Raw genomic sequence first — 21621 nt, forward strand, 5'->3', positions numbered from 1 at the left:
TAGACCTTTTCTCATTAGAATCTTTTGCCTCCTAGGAAAGCTTGCATATGAAAGATTCAAATGAGATGGGCATTCTGCCTTTAATAACACTTGAGTTCTGAAATCAGTATTTTCTAAATGTCTACCATGTGTTGAGTAATTTTGTTTAATTCACAGAACAACCCTGCAAAATTACTATTCTCTAACAGATAAGGAAACTGAGGCTGAGAGAGGTTAGGTAATTTGTGTAAGGTCACACAGCTAGTAACAGTAGAGATTAGATTCAGATCTTTCTGACTCCATTTTGTCCCAGTTTGTCAATTAGTAAAAGTCTTCTCATAGATCAGTTTGACTGCAATGAGTAATGCCAAATTAATAACTGTTGGAAATGTTGTGGGAAAGAGACCAGTTTAATGTATATACCCAATCTTGCTTTTTACTGGCTGTCAGTCGCTCTTAAGCCTTCCTGTCTGATTTGGCTAAGTGGCCAAGCTTGAGACTCCACAAATGAACATATAGTAGCTAGGCCATTGGCCTCCAACCCCAAAGGGAAGTCCAAGCAAACCAGGCTGTGCCCTGTGAGAAGTTTTAACTAGGTTAGAGATGGGTCTAGAGTTGCCAAGGTTTTTTCTTCTTTTTCGTACGATCCACAGGTAAATGTCAGATCTTAGATGCCAGTGGTCTGTGGAAAAGCAAGAGAGATTGCTCCAGCTCTAAAGACCAAGCTGGTCTAGGCTAGCCATAGCTGGTGGTGACTGTGGGCACCAGGTCCCCCTTGCCAGGTGGGCAGAGGCTAGAGGAGGATGGAATCCCACCTGAGGAGATTGGGCCTTCTGGCACTTTGGACCAGCACAACATCCTTGCCTTTGATCTTGACCAGACGTCGGGAGTGGAATTGGTGCAAGAGGATAAAGAGGAACCTTGGAACTGAAGAACAGTCAAAACTGCCAAACCACACCCTTCTTTGGAACAAGAATTGTTTCCTGTGAAGTGCATATTTGATATTTTTTCCCTTTTGTGAAAGAGGGATTTAAACAAAAGAAAATATAGCATTCTCTTTCTCCTTTTCCCTAGGCAGTGCCCATGTTTAGGCATAAAGAACATATATTTACATGGGTATATCCTTATAAACATTAATATCTGCATAAAGCTAGTAACTTCTGATGGTAAAATTTCACTTTAAAAAAATTAACTAACTGACCAGTTTTCACAAGCTTAATTTTCATAGCTCTCGTGAGTGTTTGTATTTGTTTTGGGTGATGATAAAAGAGCTCCATGGTGAGAAGGGATGTGGGGATGCAGAAATGGGGGAACAGTTTTCTCTACCATAAGGAAAATTTATCTGTGTAGTTTTTTTCTTTGAATATGAATTAGAGGGAGTTCATGTTTTGAAATAAATTTATGGTTAGCAGTAAGATAAAGGCCCATTTTACTGCCTTATTTTTACTTAATAAATCTTAATTACTTTCTATCCATAAATTAAAGCATTTACCATGCTGTATCTTAATCATCAGATTTGTCATATATAGCATTAATTTCACAGAATAATTGCCATTTGGGCTTTTTGTAAAACATCACCTTATAGTCTTCACTCCAAAAGAAGTGCTAGCTAGAATTTCAGCGAGTACACGAGTCTTGTCATGTTACCTCCATTTTTATTTTTATTTTTTTAATTTTTTTTTTTTAACGTTTATTTATTTTTGAGACAGAGAGAGACAGAGCATGAATGGGGGAGGGTCAGAGAGAGGGAGACACAGAATCTGAAACAGGCTCCGGGCTCTGAGCTGTCAGCACAGGGGCCCGATGCGGGGCTCGAACTCACGGACCGCGAGATCGTGACCTGAGCCGAAGTCGGCGCTTAACCGACTGAGCCACCCAGGCGCCCCTAGCCTCCATTTTTAAAGGAGGCACTGATACCAGTTGGACTAACTTTGGGGATCACCAGTTAAGGATGAAGTAGGAAGGGGAGAGAAATGGTATGAATTACAGACTGTTATGAAAGGCAGTTTTATTTCTTTGAAGTGCATCACAAAATATTTCCTGGTATAGATCCCAGGGACTGACTTCACTGAATAGACTTACTTATAATTACTAGAATTCCAGGAAATTCTAGTGAATATTATATTGACTTAAGTGCGTTATATAATCTTCTTCATTCAGCTTATTTGCTTAGCAAATCCTTTCCTAATAGTTAGTATATAGACTTAGAGTTTGTTCCAGCCCAAGTTGAGTTATCACAGATGTTCCTTAGAAATTAGTAGCATTTCATGATTTTTTGGCTCCCAGTCTGTGAAAAAGGAGTCCACGAAATTTTCAGTTTTATGTTGATTGGATAGACGTGAGAGTGGCATCAAATATTAGCTATTATCAAAAGTCACAGAAGTGAATATAAAAATATGTGTATTTGCTGTGCAGTTGTGGCCCGTGTATCCCCATATCACACCTCACTGTTCCTCCGCTCTGCTGAGTATCACTGGGGAACTACCCACACACACTTCTGTTTCTGGTGCCTCCGCTCAGCTGGAAAAAGACCGGAAGTGGGAGGAAAGGAGCCACAGGGTATTTCTCCTTCCCTAGCCTCCTCTGGCAACACCTCTGGTAGTGGCTGGGTCTCATCCCTGGCTCCACCTCCCAGGAGACAGGTCTGCTGTGTTTCTGGGGTCCTCTGGGTCCCCTGTGCCCCGGATCCAGTGATGCTGCTTCTCCCCACCCCCATCCCCTCCATCAAGGGGTAGAAATGGCTTCCTGCTGTTGAGAGTCTCCTAAATTGCATTACGGTGCCCTCTGTGATGTCCCAGCTCTTTGTCATCTGTATGATAAAGTCTCTTTTTTCAGGTGGTTCTGTTTTACATACTAAGGGTGGCTTCTATCTCTTGACACATATATTTTATAGAATAATTTTGCTTTTATTTCATTGCTTATAGTCTTTTGGATGTTGATAAAGGGAATGTTAAATTATTCATTACCTCGGTTAATGTTTAATCAGCTTGGTATTGCATTTAAGTGTGGGGGGGAGCAAAGAGGAATAAGATAAAATGATTTGACTACCCTCAGGGAGCTCAGTCTGCTTGGAAGCTGGTGCTTTACCAGAGTGCATGGGTGCTGGAGAAGGAGTACCTAGACTGCAGTGGGGGCGGGACGTCCAAGGCTTGCCAGGTGCTGAGATCTTGTTCAAGTGGATGAGAATACAGGGCATTACCAGCAGAAGCAGCAGTCTGCACAAAGGGTGTCAAATACATGTTTGCATGAGAGTCTATGGGATTAGGGACAGCGGAAGAAGAGGAAGCTAGAAAGGTAGGGGTTAAATCATGAAGGACATAGGAGACTCCCCCAAAGACTTGCACTTTATCTTTACAGTGATGAGAAGTGGTGAAGAAGGTTTTTAAGCAGGGGCATTGCATGGACAGATTTCCTCTTTAGAAAGATTGCTTTTGAATGGGTGTGGAGGAGATGGTGAGGGCTGGAATGGAGGGAGACAAACTTGGCCAGGTGGTTTGTGCAGAAATCTCAGTTGGAGGGGATGATGCTTGAATAGAGGCCTGAATTAAACCAGAGGATTTGAGAGGAAGGCGGGGTGGTGGGGAGGGGTGAGTCAGGATATACTGAGAAGGTGGAATATGTGCAGCTTGGTGAATTGGGGCGGTTGGGGGGGAAGATGTGTTGGTAGTTGTTATTAAATGATGGTCCATTTTACTCAGAGATTAGGAAATGCTTGCTTAAAACTAGAAGACTGTTTCTCAAATTGGGGTCACAATGTGTCCTTGGAGGTCTGATGCATGTTTCTTCTACCTCTGCCTCTCTTATTTTCTGATTAAATAAAAGAGCCTCTCCACTTATTTTATAAATCATTTCGTGGGTACTTGTGTCTAAGGGTTTCAGAAACCTAGAAATAGAACATCCCCTGCTAAAGGTCCACTCATCACCAAATCTTCCACATGCCGGAGACTGTGTATTGTTTTGCAAATTGAAAAGAACACAGTGCTTGCTCTCTAGGAGTTCAACCTCTGAAAACAAACCTAGAGAGAAAAAAACTGCTAAGAAAAAGATGTTAGAAACGATACCTGCCTGAACTTATCTACAGCAGAGTTTGGTTTGAGTTGCTGCTCCAGAGTTACAGCCAGGTATTTGCAGTTTAAATAGCTATGAGTACGCTTTATTCTTTGAAGATTCAAGGTAGAGTGTCGTAATTGAGAGCTGGAGTTCCGGGGGTCTTCCTGGCTCTGCCACTTATCATATGTGTCACCTTGGCCAAATTACTTTATCTCTAGAACCCCCTTCATTATCTGTAAGATGCCCTATGATTACTGAAAGGGTTAAATGGCTAACATATGTGTTGTGCATGGCACACCTCCTGACACAATGCAGTGTGCAATAAATACTCACCGATGATCATTCCCGAAGCCAGAGCGAAGCCTCTTCTAAGACTCAGTTGAGACCGGTGTGCTGTGTGAGTTCCAAGGATTGTTCCTTTCCTTCTGCATTAAAGCTGTTGGGGCTAAACCTGAGATCCTTTGTAGTCACTTTATGTTAATTTTAAAGAAAATCCTGGGACATGCTTTCTTCAGGAGAAGTTAGCTCTTTGGGTTTTCAAGTTACCTCTTTGATCCCATTATACATGATTGGTTTTTGCTTCAGGAAACTTCTAGAAACCAGTGTGAAGGCCTGGAGATTGAGACATCACTGCCTCTCTGAAACCTTGCCTTGATATGCATCACCTCCATCCTCATTGGAGTTCAACACACATTCATTGAGCACCGCTATTTTTCAATTCCTTATTAGGCTCCAGGGATGCAAGGATGAACTGATAATTCCCGTCCTCGTGAAAATTAGTCTAATGGAAATATATGTAAATAAGTTCAGTCCCCTGTATTACTAGCACAAATGGAAGTGTGTAGACGATCAAGAGGGGTACAAAGGGAAGAATAGTAAGGAGAGTTTCGCAGGTTTGGTGACATCTCAGTAGATTTTGAATGGAATGAGAAAAGGGAGAGTCCACAGGTCAGCGTGGTTTGTATAGGTGATGGACCATATGGGGTGGTGGGGAGTGGAATGTGACGGGAGATGAAATTGAAGATGGGGGGCGGGAACTGGATCTTATAAAAGCTTAGCCTGTGGGCGTTGGGAGCCATTGAGTGATTTTAAGCAATGAAATGCTGTAGGATTTACATTTTTAGCAAGATCTTCCCAGTATAGCAGGTGAACTTGAGAAGGATGTTGGAGATGCTGGCACGTTCATGTCCCCACTACAGATTCATTGAGGCCAGTGACAGAGTCCTATTTACCTTTGTATCTCTAAAATCTAGTACTTTATAGACACTTCAGAAGTTTCTCAGAATAAAGACAGCCCAAGTTGAATTTTCCAATTCTGCATCCCATTCTCGCAACATGCTGACCTGGACCTCCATCTGTCATAAGCAGCTTGACTAAGATCATAATAAATTCTTTTTTCTTGGCATTCTTTTAACTGGCACTCTCTATTTACTAGCCCCTCTGTGCAGCTATAGTGTGGAGATGATTGATGCTTATAATTCTGACCCTGAAGTACTTCAAGTCTTCTAAATCATCAAAAAAAGATTAAAGTATATTCAATATTGCTGTAATGTTTATGTGTTTTCCCGCATTCTTATTCTTTGGAAATTGATGGTTTCTCAAATGCCTGCATCCTCTTGTGCACACAGGCACAGTGGGAGTCTGTGATCACCCACAACCCCTCACTCCCTCGCAGGGCCAGGTACAGGGAGTTTGTTAGCAATGCACGTGCAGAAATGAGCAAGCAAAACAAAGCTGGGTTCTCTTCATGTCTAGAAGGAGGAAGCAGGTTGGCCCCCCGAGGGGCAGACCCGACAGAGATGAGAGAGAAAACAGTGGGAATAATAAAGCAAGAACTGGTACGGATTAGCAAGACAGGCAGTTTACAGCAAGCCCCCGCTACGGTAGAGCCCAGGAGGAGTAGGGCTCCGGGCTGGGACACGAGCTTCACATTCTTGTGTGCCTTGACCCAAATCATCAGGCTGGGATTTGGCAGTGTTCTCTGCCAGCTATATTTGTATTGCAGTAACAACTGTTCAGTAAAATACCAAACATTAACAAGTGAAAACATCAATAATTAGAGAGCATCCTGTTCCCCGCCCCCCCCCCACATCTCTTCATGAAAACCATTATTACTGCAGAGCTAACAATATTACTTGCCCCAGAATGAAGAAATCCAAATAGAAGTCCATTTTGTAACCTGGTTTCTGAAGAAAATGCATATAATGATGTTACTAGGAGGGAGATTCACTGTTTGAGTTCTCTTTCGGGGGTGGTATATTGCAGTGAGTAGAGACGCCTCTTACCTTTCTGTTGTACAGATTTGTCTTCAAAATCTGTGTTTGACCAAGTTCTGCCTGTGCTGGAGTGCCCCACTCATTATTCCAGCCTGGAGAGCCGGTCCCTAAACCACAGGGATTCTGTTTGTCACTCACTAGGCAAGGGCTTGTGTGGACCTTAGAGCTGACTTTACCATTTGCCAACTCAGTGATTTGGGTGACTCTCTTAGGATCTCTGGGTCTTAGTTTTTTCTTTACTGAAATAAAATAATACAAATTCCTTCTTTACAGGGTTGCTGTGAAGCTGAAATAAAATGGTGGATGTGGAAAGCCCTATATAAATAAAAGTATACTAAATATACTAATGAACATCATAAATATTCTAATAAAGAGTAGAAGTATGTTTCATTAGCAAGTACAAAAATTTTTCATCTTCAAAAATTTTCCCGAAGCAGAGTGGGGAAATGAACTAACTAGATAGGGATTTGTTACTATGGAGTAGATGTTCTGTCTGTTACTTTATGCATTCTGCAAGGTAGGTATTAAACCCTTATTTCAGAGATGAGGAAACTAAGTCTTCACACACTTATACATAGCAGAAGTGGGGTTTGGACCTGCTTACTCCAGAACTTAATGCTTTCACCTTGTCTCTAGTTGCCGGTCTTATTCCTTAACCCACATCCCCACCCCCCGAAGTTCTTTAAAAAGCTGTTCGTGTCCTTTTGGGCTGGGAAGTTTGCTAGCCATTTCTTGGTCGTTCACTCCTGAAAATGGGATAGGGTGGGATCTAGAAGGAACCTGTGAGGTACGACAGCCCCTGGAAGGACCAGAGAGGCTCAGGAAGAGTCGGGGTGCAGGGCACACTCGGTCTGTACCTCTAGTGAGTCCACCAGGCCTGGACTGAAACTGAGGAGGCAGGCATGCCCCATTTCCCAGCCCTTGAGGAAATGGCTGTGGCCGTTTTTCCAGAAGATTTTTCCCGGAGTTTCCAGAAGTTCGTTCTTCCTCTGGCGAAGTGTTTTCCAACCTCGCTGAGGTGGCTTGGCGAGCTGCTTCTTGGCTCCTCCTCTTAGGAATCAGTGCCTCTCCTGTATTCTGACCAATTCCTTGTTCTGTTTTAGGATTAAGTTTATTCCATGTAACCCTGCTGGGCTTTTCTGGGTCCCTCCCTGTTAACTTTGATGTGGCAGTTCCTGAAGTTCCCCGTGGAACCCACCACTGCATGCATTTTCTTTTTTATATAAAGTTTTCCCGGTTCCAGAGGATCAGAGCCTACTTGCGAACTGGAGCTGCCCACACAGAGAACCAGAGATAATGCCTGTTGAAGGGCCAGATTGAATATTCAGGGAGGATGTCAGTGTGTGGGAGAAGCATTTGTTCAGACTGGATCTGAGAGATGCTGTGCGTCGTGTCTCCATAGGTTCTCAACAGGAGATGCGTCGAAGCGGCGGTGATGACAGGCCTGGCACTGAACTGCCACATAAACAAGAAGTCCTTGTTTGACAGGAAGCACTACTTCTATGCAGACCTCCCTGTAAGTACGCTTGGCGGCCCGCCCTGTGTACGGCCTCAGAGCTGGGGGGCTTGACGCGAGGGAGGGGGGCCGCGCCTCTCATGTTTTCAGTCAGAGCTCTGTCCGTGTCAGCGGGAGGTTCTGCCTGGCCCTGATGAAGGCAGGTGCCCCCCGATGTTTACTAGATTGGATGCAGTTGTCCTGATTGCTGACTCCTTGCTTAGCCTCATGCTTCTGCCGGCTCCCTCGTAATTGAACGGGGAGTAGAAGCCAGCGTTCTCGGGCTCAGCCCAGCCGCGGTGTTTGGCGCTAATTGCCTGTTAGGTCAAATCTAACTCTGTGGCTGATGCAACAGTAAATGCATACTGTAGCTTTGCAGATGGAGTGATAGCTTCCCTCTTTGAAGTTGAAGTTACCAGTAATAGGACTGTCTCCTCCAGGGACATTTCTGTCATCTCACGAAGAGCACATAAGTGGACAATAGTAAGCGGAAACATGAACCAGAAGCCTCGACTAACGACAGTAATTGTCTGTGCAGTAAACCCAATATTAACCTGCTTTTTCCTTAAAATTATAGTTTCTTCTTTAGGAGAAGCCAGGGTGAAGTAGAGCCAGTTTTTCATAATGTTGAACTGAACCGAAACTGTAACGTTGAGTGGGTTTCCCAAAATAGTATTTCATTTGATCTGAGCCTCTGATTAGTAAGTATGCCCTTTCTTCAGATTTAGAAAAACGATAGCGAAGATACTGCTTCCCGTTATTCTCCTTGAACTGAAGATGAGGGTGAGCTGGTTGTTAGTGGGTGAGGGTGGAAGTGCAATTAAATACAAAATGCGACTGGAACCTTATTTCTCCAATTGCTTGCTTGCTGCTTTCCCCTCTGGCTGCCACCCGTTAGCAAATTCTGTCGCTTGGTAGGATGAAGGGAATGAAACTGCATTTTTTTCCATCTTTTGAGAGTGCTAATCAGTTCGGTTAAGGTGGGGGACTTAGCATGCAACTACAATGAGATGTTTTAATTATCTGTGGCATTCTGTTCTTTCTGGCCCAGGTGGCTCAGATAGCCAGAGTTAGTCTTGCCAAATTTTACATGGAACATACTTCTGTAAAATGTCTTTGTTGTTTATCTGAATAAACAGTTCATTCAAATCCAAATATGACTGAGCATCCTGTATTTTATTCAACAACCCTATTCAGAGTTTAATTTTTATACATTGCGACTTGCTATTTCAGCACAGAGTTGACCCAGTGCAGTGGTTCTCAAAGGGCGGTCCCCGTGCCACTAGGATCAGCATCTCCTGGGGACTTGGTAGAAATATAAATCTCAGGTGCTGCCCCAGAGCTGCAGAATGAGAAACTCTTCGGGTGGGGCCAGTCTGTTTCGACCAGCCTGCCAGAGGACTCCTGATGCAGAGGAAGTGTGAAAAATGCCAGCCTGGTGGCTAAGAGCAGAGTGTGGAGCCAGACCATCCGGTGTTCAAATCCTGACGTGGATACTTACTAGCCCTGTGGCTTAGGACAAGGCACTTAACTCCTTCCCTGCTCCGTATCTCCCTCATAGGGTTGTCGTGAGGATTAAATGGTGTGAAGAACTCAGAACAGTGTCTGGGACCCCATAAGCACTGTGGGGGCTTCAGCTGCTATTCTCTGTTCTCCAGTTCTCCATATCAACCTCCTGTCTCTTTAATGTGTGCTGATGCATGTGTGTGTTTGGAAGTCCTTCCACCTCTACTTAGAAGGAGGTGAGGGAATCCTTGCAACATCCATCAGTATTTTAGTACTACATGTTTTCTTAGCCGAGTGTGAGTGTCACAGCATTTTCTAGCGAGGGAAATGGGAAGTTGGGTCATGGAGGGCAGCTGGCATGATTGGTTCCCTTAAAGAGCAGGAACAAAACAAGCGTAAAGGCACTAGCAACTGCTGTCTCCCGCGCTGAGAGTAGATGGCAAAATGCTTAGCCAGCACTTCCTAATAAGGAGGGTCTGTCAAGAGCCCAGTAATCAGATGCAGGGTTTAGGCTAATGAGCTAAGTGGAAACAATAAATTCTTCTCTTAGAGGCCTCTGACAATGAGATTATTGTTATTCCCCAATTTGTAGGGAAGATGGGATTCGTGTTTATTGCATCATGATTGGGGGTTGGGGGAGGTTCAGGGAAGGTAAGGGAGGGGGAAAAGCCAGAAGAGGCCAGGTTAAATTACAGCTAAATTGCATAAACTAATTTTCTTCTCCTTTTCCTTTTTTCTTCTGTTGTGTTTTTAAGTAAACCTCTAGTCTTAGTGACATAAAAAGAAATAGTGAACTGGACTCCCGCTCACATTTATGGCCTAATCACTGTGTAACTCATGTTGTGTGCAGGCAGGCTACCAAATTACTCAGCAGAGACTCCCGATTGCTGTGAATGGGAGCCTGGCATACAGTGTCTGTGTGGGGAAGAAATGGAGGCAGGTGATCACCAAGACCGTGAGGATCAAGCAGATCCAGCTGGAGCAAGACAGTGGCAAAAGCCTCCACGATGAGCTGCGGTCTCAGACACTCATCGATTTGAACAGGGCAGGTAGGCTTGGAGATTTTCTCTTGCCTTTCCTTCCAGCCAACCCTCTTCCCCCCTAGAGTTTTCCCAAATCAGTTGAGGAAATAGGCCCAAGAGTTTCACAGATCCAGATCAAATATCAGCATTGGTATTGGCACAACTGACTCGAGAACTCAGCCTGAACTGTGATTACCATTGGGCTTGCTAATAACCCACCAATAACTGTGATTATCGTCAGGCTTGCTAATAACCTATCCCTAAAATGTGATAAATGTAGCCACCTTGTCACCGACCCCGCAGCTTGATCTCTCAAGCAGACACTGAAAGAACCAAAGTTAAAAATCAAAATTTGAAGGGGAGGAGAAACCATTCAAAGGCTAGAACCCGTGTTGAGACTCCATCAGTGATGCAGGGTTTTGCTGAGACTTCAGCCTGATTTATCTGGAGGTCAGGTTGGAGAGCTGCGGTCAGGCTGACCCTGCCTCTCTTTGGTAGGAGTTGGCCTTCTGGAAGTGGTGCTGGAGCCAGACATGTCCTGTGGAGAAGAGGCAGCAACAGCCGTCAGAGAGCTGCAGCTGATACTTCAAGCACTGGGGACCAGCCAGGCAAATATGGCAGGTAGAAGCCACAGAGGAGCTGTCGGTCGTGTCCCTCCTTCTTGATCTTCTTTTTCCGCTTCCCAGGTGTCTTCTCACTGGAGTGTTTTCTGCATCAGCTGCAATGGGGTTGTTTACGTGTTTTGTCAGCCTTTAGACCTCTGGGGTTTTTTTCCTTAGAGTTTTCCTTGGATTCCTTAATGAGCCCCTAGTCAAAACTAAACACACCAACAGCAACGGCACCAAGGCACTGAGCCCAAGAATATGAGATTAGGAGTTGTTAAAAAAAAAAAAAAAAAAAAAATTCAGCTGAGTAAATTTGAAGATGAGACTGGCTTTATTTAAAGATTCATGAATCAGGCAGCGTCTCATCTAGCTAATAGGAAGTAGCTCCAAGGAGTTGTACAAAATGGAAGACTTTTATAGAGAGAAAGGAGTGATAAAGGAAGTTTTATAGCAGAGACCATATTGTTTCAGGTAAGGTCACCTTTCTTTGGGGGGCGGGGTCTGTCATGCAGATTACCTCTCTGGTGTTGATCAGGAACTTCCAGGTCAACTGGATAAAAGGTCACGGTCCTGGGAGAGGCTGAAACTGCACTTAAGTTTTGGTTTGCTATACTGGGGGTGAGCGACTTTTCTTTCTTTCTTTCTTTCTTTCTTTCTTTCTTTCTTTCTTTCTTTCTTTCTTTTCTTTCTTTCTTTCTTTCACAAAGGACTAGATGCGACTAGATGCTTTCTTCTGGCTTCTTCTGTCCAAATGTTGTTTTGCACCAAAATTAGGGTCAGTGAAATAGTGTGTTTGAACAGTTTTATCTTTCTCAGAAGACATTATATTTTCCAGAATAGCTCTTAGTTTGTGAGTCTGTGCAGGTAGCACTTAGTTGCTACTTGATGATTTTTATTTGTGTCTTTCATTTTGTAGAATTTTCATCCAACTACAGCTGGAGCCTAATTACATCAAGTATAAGGCAAAGTTATGATTTCAAAATATTTGAACTTTGGGATAATATCAAGTTCATTAGAAATGTAGTAGGAAATCAAACAAAAGAAACACCTGTGCCATTGGGACCAAGCAAAATGTATGTTTTAAGTGTTTGCAAATTGGATATAAAGATTACAAGTTTGGGGGGCACCTGGGTGGCTCAGTCAGTTAAGCGTCTGTCTCTTGATTTCAGCTCAGGTCATGATCGCAGGGTTGTGAGGTCCAGCCTAGCATCAGGCCCTGGGCTGGGCGTGGAACCTGCTTAAAATTCTCCCTCCACCTCTCCCCCTGCCCCTCCCCACCTCACTGTCTGTCTGTCTGTCTCTCTCTCAAAAAAAATAAATAAAGATTACAAATTTTGGTCAAACTCAATTTCTTAATGGTTCCTCTCATGGCCCCTTCCTAGCACTCCTTTTTTTTTTTTTTTTTAAACTTTATTTATTTATTTTGAAAGAGAGGGAGAGAGAGAATGCATGCAAGCTGGGGGAAGGCAGAGAGAAAAGGAGAGTGAATCCCAAGCAGACTTCGTGCTGTGCTGTCAGCATGGAGACTGATGTGGAGCTCAAACTCACACACTGTGAGATCATGACCTGAGCCGAAATCAAGAGTGGGATGCTGGATCAGCTGAACCGCCCAGGTGCTCCTCCTGCCCTTAAGTCACCAAAAGCTAGCCTCGCCCATGATTGCCCTCTATTTTCTGTTCCCAGGGGCTTTAAACAAAACTCTTGCCACTCAGCATTCCTTGAGTAGAGAAAGGCAGGAGTGGAGAAAAGATACAGATTCTGCATATACAGTTGTTAATTCATAGTTCAGTAGTGTATTAGAGTACTCCAGTGAGACAGAACCAATAGGATGTGTGTATATGTGCACGTGAATGTCATATGTATGTATGTTTATAAATGAGGAGATTTATTCTAAGGAACTGGCTGATGTGATTATGGAGGCCCAGCAGTCCCATGATCTGTAGTCAGCAGGCTGCAGGAGGGCTGGTAGTATAGTTCCAGACCAAGTCTGAAGGCCCGAGAACCAGGAGAGCCGGTGGTGGAAGTTCCAGTGTGAGGCTGAATCCGAAGGCTGGAGGAGACCAGTACCCCGGCTCCACGACAGTCAGGCAGAGAGAGCAAGTTGCCCCCTCCTCTACCTTTTGTTCTCCTCAGGCCTCCAGCAGATTGAATGAGGCCTACCCACAATGGCAAAGGCAGTCTGCTTTATTCAGTCTACCAATTCAAATGTTCTCTCCTCCAGAAGCAGCTCACAGACACACCCAGAATACCGTTTAACCAAATATCTGGGTACTTCGTGACTCTGTCAAGTTGACCCATAAAATTAACCATCAGAAAGTAGTCACAGTGGATGCCAGTAAATACCATTTGAGGATGATGATTCATCTCCTTGTTGGTTTATAATACTATTTACCAACCTTTTGATGTCCCACATTATATTTGTGTGTTACAAAAGGACTTCTGAAATTGTAACGCCACATTTGTCACAGAGAACATGTTACAAGAAACAAACTGTAACATTGGAGCCCCATACAAGTTGAATTTGAAGACAGAACTTGCCTATTTAGTATCTACTTTAAGCTAAACACTGGAAAAACACAGCTACATGAGTCTGCCTACAACTTGGCTTTATAGAAGCGAGGCTCTGTTGTAGGGTAAGAGAACTCTCCATTTCAGATTTATGGTTCACGCTGCTTTTTTACCCACAGAACATAAATGAAATATGGGCAGGTTGGATGGTTATCCATTTATGCACTAAGTGTTGATTCTCTATCACTTAAAAAAATTTTATTATTCCGTTCTTCCTCAAAATAACTGTGATTCCTAGCAAACCTATGGAATAATAAACGGACCACCTGTTAGCTGAGAAATAGTCCCATCTGGGTCCTTGCCAAGAGATAAACCATAACGGCAAGAACTCATCAGTCGGTGACAGCTGAGAGGGTTCATTAAATCTCATTTGTTGTGACACTGTTTGTTGCTTTTAAATACAAATCCAGCAGCTTTGCCCCTAGCACAGCAGCAGAGCGGCTGCGGCTGTTCTGAGTGCTATGGGGAGGGAAGGTCCGCATAGAGTCTGCAGGGGTCCAGCTTTTTGTGCTGTTAGTATTTTATCAGCCCCAACCCCTTTGATCCTTCTTCTGCCCCACCACCGTAGGACCACTATGCTGGCATTGGAGACTGCAGTCTGAGAACTGAGGACCACCCTAGAAGGGACCAGTGGACCCCCAGGGTGCTTTTGGAATGAAGCTTCAGTTGCTCGGACTGTGATTCAGTGAGTTCCTGATAGTTTTGCTAATGAGCATGGGTCAGCTCAGCCTGGGTTCCTGAAGTCATTTCCTTCTCAGTGGACATTTGCCACTGTTGAGATCCTCAAAGCCATCTGTAGAGTTGAGTGTGCACTGAAGTAGACATTTGACATGGTTTCAGTGATAATGTCTGCCATTTTGAACAGCTAGCCTGTGCTCATCAGCTCACTAAGCATTTTTAAAAATTACCATCTCGTTTAAACTTTACGGCATTCCTGAGAGATAGGTGCTGTCACGCCTGTTGTATAGGTGAAGAGGCTGAGGTTTAGAGAGGTCGTGGTATTTGCCCAAGGCTCACAAGAAGTGACTGAGCTGGGATTTGAGCCCAGGTGTGTCTGAGCCCAGGAGCCCTTTCTCTAAACCCCGCATCGCACTGCGTCCTAGAGGCAGCCACGACAGTGTCACAGCCATAGATGACACCTTAGAGAGGCAGGATGGCAGAGCGTGGGTGCTGAGGATGCTAAGGTCCCAGCCCTGGGTTGGGGCCCTGTCCTGCCTCTGGTGGCCGAAAGAACCTGCGCAAGGGGTTTTGATTTCTCTGAGCCTCACTTTCCACATTTATGAAGCGAGTCCCCAGATACTTGTGTATGGAAAGGGAAAGGTCATCACATAGGGCTGGACAGCTGGGTGTGGTGTCACTGCGCACTGAGACATGGAAGACAAGGGAGAAAATCTGGAATTCCATCTTGGGTATGTGAAGTTTGAGATGCCCAAAGGGTGTCTAAGCGGCTTCATCTAAAGCTGCATCGTAGGAAATGAATGTGATAAAGTGTATAAAACTTCTCACAAGCACTGACAAGTAGCATGTGCTCGGTAAACGTTAGGTGCTTTTATTAATGATAGTAAGTACTGTTGCTTTTACAGAACCACCACTCACTTTGGGTACATAAGCTTTGTGAAATATGTTCAATAAAATTTGGTCAGTGTGTGTGTGTGTGTGTGTGTGTGTGTGTGTGTCAGAACTTGTTATTTAAGTCCTGGAGAGCATCCAGTGATCAGAATGAGATAGCTTAACAGACCTCTCTAAATCCTCAGGCCCCTGCTGTTTACAGAAACAGTTTTCTGTCCTGATGGTATATTTCTGATGTGTGAATGTGTTCTTAGAAAAAAAATATGTAACTGCACCATATCACTGTGCTCAGTGGTATCGTTTTTTTAGTTTTGCTGTTACAAATCTCTGTTTCTGGAGGGCACAAATCGAGCTTGATAACGCTCTCATGATGTGTGAATGAAGGCCCCTCACTCAGTGCTGCAGAATGCATTGAGGTAAACCTGACTGGTAAGGCTTTTGTGCACTGGAGGCAATTTAACTTAATTTGTTTAAAAGGTGTTTTGTCTTCACTGGATAGAATGTCTTTTGTTAATGCTTGATACTATATTTGAATCCAGGCTAGTGGACTCTCTTTCAACACTGCAGGATACTAAATGATTCCTCTCAGACATTTATGTAGCATGGCCTTCGCCGGGAGAGACTGGAATTCATGCTCTTGTTCCTTATCCAAGTTAAAATTCTAAATTGCAAAAGATGGTGCCATTTTTAAAAGCGGATGAAGTCCCACTCAGGGTTCCCTGAGTTCAAAAAAAAAGTTGTTTCCCAAGAAGTGAGATTTGGTTGAGCACAGCTCAGCATACTTTAGAAGTTTTCCTCTGAGCTGAATAGGCCTTTCAGATGATTCCAGCTGTAGATCAGTCCTATTCAGACAGAAGTTGAGAACTTATCAGGAGCTTCTTGTGAGACAGTAACCAGTCTGCTTACTCATTGCTCAGGAAAATGCCAGAGTTCTGGCTTCTCCAACAAGGTATTAATTTATTGAACAGTTACTTTCTGCCAGATCCAGCTCTAGATTCTGAATATGGCAGTGAAAAAGACAATGGCATCAAATAAGACTGAAAAGAGTAGACAAGGGATAGATTACCAATAATGAGAAGAAATTTGTACTTCATCCCAAATGCAGTGGGAAGTCATTGAAGGGCTTTTAAGTAAGGGAATGACAGAGTCTGAAGAACGTTGTAGAAAACCACTCTGGCTGCTGTGTTGAAAGTGGATTTCAGATGAGTAGGAGTAGAAGCAAAGAGACCAGGAAAGAAGCTCTTATAGTAGACCAGATGAAAGATGATGCTGTTTTGGACAGGGTGGCGTCAGGAAAGATGGAGAGATCAAGCTGAGTAGATTCAAGGTGGATTTTACAAATAATGGGATTTGTTAACAGGCTGGTGTGGAAATCAAGGGGCAGGAAGAAATCAAGGATACCTTCAAAGAAGCTTGAGGAGCTAGGTGGTGCTGTTGGCTGAAACTGGGAAGATGAAGATGAGCATATTTGTGGAGGGGAAATCGGGATTTAGTTCTGGAAAGTGAAATATCTGTGAGATCTCCAAGTGGAAGTGTCAGGTGGAGGTAAGGGTGGGGCTCAGAGTAGAGGTCTGGGCAGAAGAGAGAAATTTAGGACTTAGCAGCACATTGGTGGTATTTATAACTATATACCCCTCCAGAGAGAGTGCAAGAAGAGGGTCCTGAATTAGATGGGGAAGAAAATACCAGCAGACGAAATCCAAGTAGAGTGTCCAGAGAGGTAGGAGGGAAGCCAAGAGCATATAAGGTCACGGCAGCTGAGAGAGGAAGGTAGTTGAAGAAGGAAGGATTAGTCGGTATGTTGCATGCTTCTGGAGTGTCCAGCAAGGGGAGACAGAACAGGTCCTGTGTCCACTGCATTTGGCAGCCAGGAGGTTGCTGGTGACTTTAGCGAGGAATTTTCAGACAGGCGGGGACAGAAGCCAGACTGAAGAAGGTTTAGGAGTGAACAGGAGGTGAGATGGTAGAGACAAGATGTGCAACAAGCAAGCAAAACCTGTGGGAGAGGATTTGCTGGAAAGGAAAGCAGAGAGCCAGCTTAGTAACTGATGGAAAGCAAATGGGGTTCAAGGGACTAGGGTTTGTGCTTTGTTTGGTTTGTTTTTGTTTTCCGGGAGAGAGACTTTCCGCGTGTGTCTCTACTAGAAGTACTGCCGAGAAAGCAAGGGGGTTGACTGATGTGGGAGAGAGGAGGCAGCTGAAAGAATGATGTTCTTGGGAAGGAGGGTGGGTGAGGATTTGAAATCCAGGGACAGTCCTGAAGAGACTTCCATTTCGGTCCTAAGGACAAGATTAATTCAAAACAGACTGCAGTCATGTGCTAAGTTCTATGGTATTGACCGTGTATATTCTAATAATTCAGAGGAGCCACCAGCGGAGGCAAGCTTATTGATGAGAGCTTCTAGGAGGAGAAGTGGTAACACTTAAGTGGGATCTTGGGGGATGAGCAGAGGCTGAAGAAGGGACAGTAATAGTGATAAAGAGGACGTGCAGGAGCCAGTGGAGTGGGCAGGGTCTCCTATGCAGAAAGCTTCCCTGACTGGAGGAAAGCGTTCTCATGGTCTGAGTAGCAGAGAAAATGTGGGTCGCGTCAGCCAAGACTGGATGACGGCTCTTCAGTACCAAGCAGAGGAGACAAGATGGTCCAGCAGGAGCTGGTCCTGCACATGAGCAAGCAGAGAAAATGATGAAAGCCACATCGTAGCAAGATGAAAGTCATAGCCACATTGTGGGTGACTGGACAAGGAGGGGTTGCTGAACTACAAGTCGGGATGTGATTCTGAAACCCGGTCTGAAGTTCCGAGCCCTCCGGCGAGGGTGGCCGCAGTGGAAATAGAGAGGAAGTGACAGATGTGAGGGGGGTTGGGAGAGAAGAAGTGACAGGATCTAGTTGTCAGTTTGGACGTAACAAGAAAAGAAAACGGAGGCAGTGTAGATGACTTCAGGTTTCCTAGACCACGAGTCTAACGTCAGGAATAGTTGGGACTTCTTGACCTTCAAGGAGGCACAGATTGTCCAAAATGTTGAGAAGTCCGTGCTAGAGACATAGATTAATTTCTGAGCTGAAAGCACCTTTTTCCCTGACGGTCAGCGTGGGTGGCACTTGGGGTCGCAGAGTGGGGGAGCTCATCCTTTGTTCTGGGGGAACAAGTGGAGAGAGTAGGGCAGGCAGTGGGTGGCCAGTGGTCTCAAGCTTGCAGGAGGTTGAGCCCCACATCAGCATTTGGGGGAGCAACAGAGACTAAGACCATGGAATTTCTTGGCATGGAATTTATGTATCCTGTTTCATTATTTTAATATGCTTTTGCTGTGGAGTCTTGGAAAATGAATTTCTTGATTCAGCCCATCACAGCCCTCAGGTTTGGCACGTCCTTTTTAAATTTAAGAACCTGCCTAGGAAAATAAAAATCCAGCATTTTGCCCTCACGTTCTATTCAGTTTTGAATATTGTAAACGAAACTGGAGAATAGAGAATCTGAGTTTTACTTCGTAGGGTATAAAATGCGATTGTTTTTTATTTTCATCTACCTATTTGTCTTAGGATTTTGTCTCTGTCTCCTCCTCAAGGGCCTCTCAGTCCTCTCCACAAACCACCTGCTTCCTTAGGGGTTATTGCTCCTTATCTGAAGGGGCTTTCTGGGTCAGAGAAGGGCCTTCCAGGAGGGAGGTAGCCCCCTCCGGTTCCTCCACAGACTCACCCCTTCATAACAGCACTGTCTGCTGCAGCAAATCCTGACAGCAATCAGGGAGGGTTCAGAGTCCTGTTTGTGGAAAGAAGAGATGATTGCAGTACCCAGAGGAAGGAGGAGGGGAAAAGCCCAGGTTTCTGGTATTTGCCCTTCAGCTGTAAAATCTCAAAGACTCCCTTATGGATCTCCTGGAATCACTGTTGGAAATCCACCTTCCATTGGAGAGCTGTGCAGGGTTATCAGATGATCATTTCTAGTGCCTTCCTGCCAGCTGAGCTCTCACACTTTGGATAAAAACTCAGGATAAAACTACAGAGTAATTTTCCATTTTGACAGTGTTGTTTTTCTTATTTGGCAAAAAATTAGATTTCTGCATCTGGTACCTCCAAAATTTCTCCTGTCTTCTGCATGTGCACAGGGGCGTACAGATATGCACGCACACATAAGCTCACACCTCAGATGCCTTAGGACTGTAATTCTCATAAGTGGGCAGAAGAGCTTTGGGACCAACCATACCTTCTCTAAACTTGGGTTGCCATAACTGACTAAACAGCAAGTGGAATTAAATATTACTTGCCAGGAGACTTCAAAAGACCACGTTGCCTCAAAGAATTTCTAAAGAGTTGTCTTTTTTCTCTCCTTCCAGAGGGCCAGTTAAGAGTGGATGCCAACATATCTGTGCATCATCCTGGGGAGCCTTTGGGCGTTCGAACTGAAGTGAAGAATCTCAACAGTGCCAGGTTCCTGGCCAGAGCAATAGGTGAACGTCAGCTATTACTTTTAATCTTCCTTTTGTATCCATTATCTATTGCTTTGTAACAAGCCACCCCAAACCTTCGTGGCTTATACAGTCACCATTTCAATTTTCACAATTCTACTGATTAGATCCTGCCTCACCTCATTCATGAGGCTGTGGAAGCTGGCACCTCGGCTGAAACAGAGGGTCTAAGACGACGCCACTCACATATCAACACCTTGGTGCTAGAGGTCTGCTAGGCTTCTCTTTCCTTGTGGTCCTTCTTCATTCGCTTGCCTAGCCTGGACTTTCTTGTTTGGCAATGGGCATTCTAGGGGAATGAAGGCAGAGGCCTCAAGGCTTCTTGAGTCCTAAGCTCTAGAACTCCTATAGTGTCTCTCTCTTCCAGCACATTTGATTCAAAGCAGATTCAAAGGGAGGATACTTTTTATGGGAGGGTCTGCAAAATACTGTAACTCTTTTTTTTCCGTTTACCACATTCTTTCTGACCTGCATGAACTTTATAAAGTCATGTTTATTCATTATACATTGGCCATAATTTGACCTCACTGGTCAATATATTTTTCTGCTTCTTACTATTTTTACTAATAGATTGCATGTGCCTATATAGTCAAATTTTGGTCTTATTGGAGCTCATACAGTCCCGTGACATTGCTGACTGTGAAGACATCTGAGAGGCCTAAAATATTCTTTAAAACCAAAAGTATCTGTAGAGGAAGAGAGAATGTAGGGAGGGATTGAGTTTAAAGTGCATTCCTTCAAGGATGCACAGAGCACAAGCTATCTGGATACATTGCTGTGTGTTGAGTAGAGTCTTGGGTCTTGTTGAGAAAAGCATTGGAAACAATAGAGCAGAGATTCTCTAGTCTTGTGTGAAACCTTATCCTGAACCTGAAATGATCAGCCTCAACGAAGATACTGTAAGTACAAATTTTCAGAAAAATGGCATCCTAATGGTCAAGGGGGATAACTTACTCAAGGAAAAGGGGTAAGGGAAGGTTCCCACATGAAGATAGACCAAAGAGGTGGGACTCTTCTGTCTCTAAAAGGAGATACAGTCCATGTTTATGAAGCCATGAAAGGTTTGGGTCAGGGAAACCCTTACAGCGCAGTGTTATGAAGGGGAAGCTTGGCAAAAATAGAAGAAAGCTCCGCCTCACCCTGTGAATAGTAAGTGTTCTGGAACTCATTATTCTAGGAGGTTGTGACGCAACCTAAAAAAACAAGCAGCAAGATTTTAGGTAGGTTTATCCGTAATGATTTACAAAGGAGCTCCCGAGACAGAATTCTGCCTGTGTTCTCACTCGGACCGGAAGAACCTCAGATTTACTATGATGGGCTTAATTCTCCAAGCCCATGATTTTTCCACCCCACGTTTCTCCCTACATCATGCCTAGTAGTTATCATCTCAGTGGGGGAGATGGGGAGCAGAAACTGACACATTTTGGTGTTGCTGCTGCTTGTCAGCTCAGGTAAAAAAGTTTGGATTCGGGTGCGGGAAAGTGGTATATGATGGTGTGGGGAGTAAAGGGGAGGCTTAAGCTGCTTTCAGAAAGAAGCTTAAGAGTTGTGGCTGTGTTTTGCTTACCACAGTCTGCCTGGTTTGGTGGTGAGGGAGCATGGCATAGAGCAGTGGCTCTTAATCATGTGGGGTCATAGATACCTATGAAAATTCTGGACTCTGTCTCCAAAAAATGTACAAATGCACACACCCACATTTTGTGTATAATTTCAGGAGGTACCAGAACCTCTTGAAGTCTGTCCATGGATCCCTGGATAAGAACTCTTGATTGGCAGCGGTCCCTGATCTGGAGTTAGTTGGCCTAGATATTGGTCCTAACCCTTCTTCTACCAAGAGCTGTAAACTGGACTGGGTCACCATGAACCTGAGTTTTCTCAGAAAGTGAGGAAGCAGAACTTCCTAAAAGGCCCTTTCCGGCACCATTATCCTATGATTGCAATGAGAAAATATAGCCTATCAGGGAAGAATTATTATGAACAACTCTCTTGATTATTTTTGACTTGAAGATTGAAAAAGATTTCTAATTATTGCTTGATTGGATTAAAGGAATCAAAATATGGTACTAAATTACTATGTTTTTCTT

The 21621-nt window shown here is 44.2% G+C and overlaps 1 protein-coding gene across 1 annotated transcript in view; it reads left to right on the forward strand.

The window, feature by feature from the left end:
* Window positions 1-21621, forward strand: part of GATB (glutamyl-tRNA amidotransferase subunit B) — an 84824-nt gene that overhangs the window by 24348 nt on the left and 38855 nt on the right. The window contains exons 3-6 of the mRNA XM_007084176.3: window positions 7708-7821; window positions 10157-10355; window positions 10827-10949; window positions 19406-19519. Coding sequence (XP_007084238.1) covers window positions 7708-7821; window positions 10157-10355; window positions 10827-10949; window positions 19406-19519 — 550 coding nt within the window. The remainder of the gene's footprint in view (window positions 1-7707; window positions 7822-10156; window positions 10356-10826; window positions 10950-19405; window positions 19520-21621) is intronic.

This window comes from Panthera tigris, chromosome B1 (genome assembly GCF_018350195.1).
Source record: "Panthera tigris isolate Pti1 chromosome B1, P.tigris_Pti1_mat1.1, whole genome shotgun sequence".
NCBI classification, from domain to species: Eukaryota; Metazoa; Chordata; class Mammalia; order Carnivora; family Felidae; genus Panthera; species Panthera tigris.